This window comes from Physcomitrium patens, chromosome 18, assembly GCF_059467195.1.
Source record: "Physcomitrium patens ecotype Gransden chromosome 18, ASM5946719v1, whole genome shotgun sequence".
Lineage (NCBI taxonomy): Eukaryota > Viridiplantae > Streptophyta > Bryopsida > Funariales > Funariaceae > Physcomitrium > Physcomitrium patens.
Genome location: NC_143427.1, coordinates 110,004 through 116,149, shown reverse-complemented (window position 1 = coordinate 116,149; position 6,146 = coordinate 110,004). Strand labels below are relative to the sequence as shown.

At 40.3% G+C, this 6,146-nt stretch overlaps 1 protein-coding gene across 1 annotated transcript; it reads right to left on the bottom strand.

Annotated features, from left to right (window-relative positions):
- Positions 1-2,125: 2,125 nt before the first annotated feature.
- On the bottom strand, positions 2,126-4,723 carry LOC112275225 (flavonoid 3'-monooxygenase). Its single transcript, XM_024505400.3, has 4 exons — positions 4,428-4,723; positions 3,946-4,312; positions 3,125-3,467; positions 2,126-3,010 (listed from the first exon to the last, which is right to left on the bottom strand). The coding sequence occupies exons 1-4, from the start codon at positions 4,660-4,662 to the stop codon at positions 2,375-2,377; spliced, it is 1,581 nt and encodes a 526-aa protein (XP_024361168.1). The 5' UTR covers positions 4,663-4,723; the 3' UTR covers positions 2,126-2,374.
- Positions 4,724-6,146: the final 1,423 nt, after the last annotated feature.

Sequence of the window (6,146 nt, the reverse complement as noted above, 5' to 3'; positions counted from 1 at the left end):
GTGGATAAGAACAAGGTTCACCACCGAATTGCATACTGTGCTTGCACATCCTGCAACATAGGCATGTAGTCACCCATCGATTTATACAACGATGGCGACGATAAACTCCCCCTTCTAGTGATGCTAGTCTCTCCGCTCCACCGCTCATAAATGGTGACTTTTTAAACCAGGTTTGCGTATAAAGTGGTTCGTGATAAGCACGAAAAGAGTGGTGTACATGTGCAATTGGAATTGGTTAGTAATCCATACCTCGCGAGTATGTGCATCTATTTTCGTTGACGTCTATTTATTAGTTTGCTTCGTGATGATTTTAACCAAACCGCACTGTAAACTAACCTACTTAACTAGTGAAATTACTTTATATAAAGTTCAAGTTCACATGTTAATGTTCGTTGAGTTATTGGTTGGAAAGGGGCTATAGGTTCCTTTCTTGCCCCACCTAAGTTGCTTGTGAATTTCAGAACTTGTTTCAAAGTAATCTCTGTCTTCCTTTTCAAACATGCTGTGAAGAGCATGAGTATGAGAGCGTATTGCATTTGTACTATTGTAATGTCTTTGGCTGGTCATGACAGGGAGGGAATTTCGAAGCTGAAGATTTAGAATTTAGTTTGAAATCACGAGGCGGTAGAAAAAGACTGAGACTCAATCAAGTAGATGATCTCTTGCCCCGAAAGCATGTATCCCAGCCTCATGAATAGATGGTCGATTTTGTTACATTTTTACAGCATTAGTCTTAGCTTGAAGATAAATGTGTCATTGTAATTTTTTTCTTTTGGTGTATATATATTTTATTAATGTAAATGCGCAGCTTGCAATTAAGAGAACTTAGAGAATCCGTCAATTGATTGGTGCCAAAGGTCTAGGATTTAGAGTTCAGTGTTTGAATCTAGCAAAGCCTAAACTAAATGAGGTAAGAATTATGTCTTTCCTTTTTAGTGCAGATATGGTATCTGAGGTAGAATTCAAATGTGATGCAAATTCTGGAAGATGGGATTTTCATTAGATTGTGAATCATATCTCTGCAAATTATATCTCTACCTTTGAATCTAGATGTATTAAACCATAAACCTGGTTTAATTGGAGTAGAGTTGATGGTTTATGGTGTGGCATTTGGAATATAAATACATGCAAAATACCTGCAGTTGAATACTTTTATGTCAAGTACCTCTGTCAATTTCTCCAGGAGTTCGTTCACCAAAAAATCTTGATAAAGAAAATCCTGTTAAAGTATCTCCATTTGTATCTTGTATGTTGAATTGTCATCAAATGTGTACTCTAATTGTTATTCTCAACTAGACATTTATAAGTTTGAATTCAATCTATAAATATTAGTTTTTTTAATTTATAATTTAGAATTAGATAAAAGAACATGATATTAAGGATTTTAAAGATTAGCCTTTTCCTTTTGTGGTAACTTTTAGTGATTTTTGATGTAATTTAGGGTTCAGGGTTTAGGATAGATTACATTGGGTCTAACCATAGAATCGTATGGTATGAGATCTGTTAAACTTGGTCGTCTCATTGTGCCTAGTATACAATCCGTCGACCTCAACAATATTGATTGTGCATGTTTTTATGACTCAGATTTATACACCACTAGCTTTGCACAGTTTTACTTGGCAAAGAACAGTGCAATTTGTCGTTCAAAAGCTCACAGGTATTCCATCGGAGTGGCATGATTCTGTCCTGTTTATTCGTTTTCATTAGCATGTGCGATTTGTAACCAGGAGGTTGGTTGTTTAGAGATAACGCGAATCACTCTGAAATGCATGCGACCACCAACACTGGAGCAACAAAGTAACCTGTTGGTTTAGATGATTGTCCTTGACATGAGCTCTCTTGTCACAACGGCTCAACAGTAATGTCAAACTAGCACAAGAATAGTATGTACCAGAGACTTTTTATCTAGACGTGCACAAGAGACCTTAAACCAACTTCAGTGACCTTTAATTTGATGATTTGGTCAGACACTTGTGCACCCACATGTGCCAGGAAATCATGCATAAGCCAAGTTGATCATTGTACTCGGTCTTTCCTTCACAAGTCACGGTGCAAATATGTGCATAGTGAACGTCGCCCGACACCTACAACGCACTTACACGATTGTAGAATAAAGTGAGAACAATTGAAGGTCAAATACAAAAATCGATAGGTTTAATTTTCAATTGTACTGTTTTAGAAGAGAAACCTAAACCCACCACCCACCACCCGCCGCATTTACAACTTTATGTATAATTAAAAGTTTCACAAATTGAGACACCTTCCGTGCATCAGGGCCTCGAAGCGAATATTGAGTTCACTTTTACATTCAAGATCCCCGAACACAATATTTGTCTTTCTCCCTAGATGCATTTCCAGAATGTGATTGAGGCAATCAATTTTCTGCTACGCTCTCCAAAGAAAGTTCAAATCTGGGTTTCGGAACCAAGAACAGCGGTTGCTTCTTGCTGACGGAGAGGCCTATTGTCTCAGTCATGTCCACCTCAGTTTGACCTTCCGGCAGAGACCAGTCGAATACATAGAGGAGATTCGCTAACATCAAGGCCACCATCGTATTCGCCAGCCTGTATCCTGGGCACATCCGGAGGCCTTTTCCGAACGGCATGAGCTCGTAGGGATCACTTGTGCTCATGTGATCCACGTGAGGGCGTGCAAGAAATCTATCAGGATCAAAGCTGTCAGGGTTGTCGTATACACTTGGGTCTCGGTGGATTGCGAAGGAGTTCACTAGCACCTCCGTTCCTGCCGGGAAATGGTACCCAAGAAGCTCTGTAGGCTCTCTTGATTCATGGGGAAGTAAGAGCGGAGGATGCAGCCGGAAATTCTCTTTCATCACGGCTTGCAGAAAAGGGAGTTGTTGGATGTCGGATTCTTCCACGAGGCGCTTGGAACCTATCACTGAATCCATCTCAGTCTGTGCTCGCTCGATCAGTTCTGGCCTCCTGATGAGTTCGGCCATAGCCCATTCTGAAGTGTTCGAACTAGTCTCCGTCCCAGCATTCAACATTTCCTGTTCTACAGACCAGCTGTTGGTTACTCTCGATGCCCTACACGTCCTACGCCAGTGACTAAGAAATATCATTATGCAAAATAGTGCTCAAATGAGAGACACAAAATCTCTTACCTGTAGTAGCTTTAGAAGGTCCTGGTCAGGGAGATTAGTGCCGTTTTCGAATGGCGTCTCCATTAGTACATCTTCAAAATCTGGGACATAGCTTGGGTCGTTTTTCATTTTTTTATAATTGTTTCTGTGGCTGTCGAGGTCGAAAAAATCAGCCGTGAGTTTGTCTGAAACATCGCGGATCTTGGAAAACTTGGATGCATGTCCTTGTAATTTAGTGATGAAGCTCAAGTAGGGCACAAAGTCGCTTATGACTACAGAACCAAGAAGTTCAAAGACACTGGAAGTCATCTTCTGAAGGTCTTGTCCTTGCTTCTCACCATCGTCTCCACTGACACCGTAGAACCTGCGCACGCGCATGCGGGTGTAACAATGTGAGTAGACAAGAACACTAAATCACTAAGTGAAAACACAATGTAGCAAGGCCCTGCTTTCATGTAGGATGAGACTCTAACAAGTTCATACTGAGAAAAGAGGAGTGTCTTTCTTTTACTTAAGTTGCAAAACCTCTCTAGAAGCAGGTTCGACATATTGCATCAGCATCAAAATTGTAGAGAAGTTGAAAATACTTGAAGAGATGAATGGGGTTTCAGAGTTAAGACGAAATTGAGGTCACCCTGTGTGGAAAGGAGCAAAACTTCACAAAATCCTTGTTGAAGTTTTGATGAGTTGAAAAGAAAAAAGCTCCAAAGATGATTTTTCCTTCAGGGATTTGAAGTCATACACCTGTTCTGGAGAGGATATCGTGTGTCTTCTAACTACCGTAGCAATTTATTCCATCAAGAGAATACCCCACTACTCTGAGAAAGCAAGCTATGGCGTACCTCTTGCCGACGACCATCCGGGTCATGTTGTTGGAAGTTGTGCCATGCAACCAGGTTTGGAGATTCACTGGATTGCCCTTTTCCGACTCCTCTAGAAGAACTTTCATCATGCACTGGATCTCCTGTGCTCTTGTAACTTCGTAGGAGGCATGACGCCTTGGGGAGAAGAGCTCTGTATTCAGAAGCCTGCGCAGCTTGCGATAATAGGGTCCATACTCAGCGAGGCCGATGTTTCTGTAGTTCTCGTCATTGTTGTTCCAGACGGTCCATGAGAACCTCTTCGGCCGCGAAGCAAAGCTTGCATCAACGGTTGTGTAGAACTCCTTAGCCACGGCAGCCGTGGAAATCACTAAACATGGCTTGGCCCCTGGTGGCACAATGCATTTCAAGGCTCAGGATAGGGAGGATCAAATGGGAGACATCAACTGACAAGGCAACAGCAACAGAATTGTTGGACTGTGAAGGGAACGTTGGAGCCACACCTAACCGGAGATACATGAGACCTCCATACTTGCCGGCAAGTTTGTGCAGGTTTCTGTGGGGCAGGTCTCCCAACGCTGAAAAGTTTCCCACAACTGGCCAAGGCCAAGGCCCTGGTGGGCATCGCCTTCGCTGCAGAGCCTCAGCATGGAAGTAAAGCACCACGACAGAAATAAGCACTGCAGCTACAAGAACATCGGCGAGCTCAAATCCAAACAGTAGTCCACCCTCAGCCATGTTTATGATTCCTGTCGATCACGCTAGTAGTACGCCCTTTAAACCTACCAGGTGGCCAGGTTTTTGCAAGCCCTGGAAGCTAACTTGCGGCCGACGACCATCATAAGTACCCACCAATTTTGGCACCATGACAGTGGCAGAGTGAAATACTAGCGTCATCCAACGCCGTGAAATGACGTGTGTCACGACGGCTGGACAAAAGATCCAGTTGTAATTGGGTTTCAACGATGCGATGCGAGTGTGTGGTCCGCTAGGACCATGACGAGCATGGCCACACGATTCGGCACTGCGCGAGTACGAAAAGTGCCACTGGAAACTGCACACTTTCAAGCAGCCACGCGAAGGTCACCAAGGCAGCAACGCGGTCCAGCTCAGCCAGAGGATTACCCTTCCCCCTCACTTTGTTGTGATTAGTTTGTTTTTCTCTTTGTTTTGTTGGGTGGTTGCGTTTTTTCCTTTTTTTATAAATGAATAAACTTGAACCATTCATGTGGTACAAAAAAAAGGTGTCAGAGTGGGAAGATATATGAGGGAAAATATGAGTGGAAAGATATATGTGGGAAAATAATGCAATTCTACATCAAAAAATCATCCTTTTAAATGAAATCCTTGAAACTATAATAAATGAAACTTTTAAGTACAAAAAAAACTATAAAATTTACATATTGTCTACAAAAAAATAAAAATGTGATAATCCAAATTAGTAAATGCTTTATAATTTGTGAAAAAATGTAATTTAGGATTTTGGGTTTAAGGTTTAGAGTTACAAGGGTGTGCCCAGTTTAGAGTTTAGGGGTTAGGTTTAGGGTTTAGGATTACAAGGGTGTCCTAGAGGTTTTTGATCCTAAATATCTCTCAATTTATCATAGTTTTTTCTGTTCTAAAATTTTGCCAAAGCTTATATTGTTCCAAAGACCTCTATAAATGTTTTTGATTTTCAAAAATATATGTTTTATTTTTTGTAATTTATGATTTATAAACCCTAATTAGGATTTAGGATTTAGAGTTAGGATTAGAAATAGAATAAGGGTTGCATTTGAATAGAAACATACCTTTCTTATGGATATCAAGTAATGTAAAAGTAAGAGAATTTTATAGGAAATAAAACTAAATCCCTCGATATTCCTCTCTAGACTCTAAATTGCATTTCCCCCCTTTAGTATCCTTGGGTTTAGGATTTAGGGTTTAGGTTTAGGGTTTAGGGTTTAGATTACATGGGTGTCCTAGAGGTTTTTCATCCTCAATATCTCTTAATGTATCACAGCTTTTCTGTTGTAAAATTTTGCTGAGGCTTAGAGTCACCCAAAGACCTCTATAAACGTTTTTGTTTTTCAAAAAGATGTGTTTTGTTTTCTGTAATTTAAAGTTTGAAAAAAATAATAAAGAAATCTTAAAAAAAATATAAAAATAAAAATTTTAAAGAAATAATAATATCCTTAAAAAAATACTAAAATAAAAAACCTTTAAAAAAGTATAAAAAATTC

Excerpts from the sequence above, each read along its gene's own strand:
- LOC112275225 (XM_024505400.3), bottom strand. The coding sequence starts at position 4,662 with ATGGCTGAGGGTGGACTACTGTTTGGATTTGAGCTCGCCGATGTTCTT. Across the intron at positions 4,313-4,427 it reads TCTCATGTATCTCCGGTTAG|GGGCCAAGCCATGTTTAGTG; the intron begins GTGTGGCTCCAA and ends TTGTGCCACCAG. Across the intron at positions 3,468-3,945 it reads CGGATGGTCGTCGGCAAGAG|GTTCTACGGTGTCAGTGGAG; the intron begins GTACGCCATAGC and ends GCGCGTGCGCAG.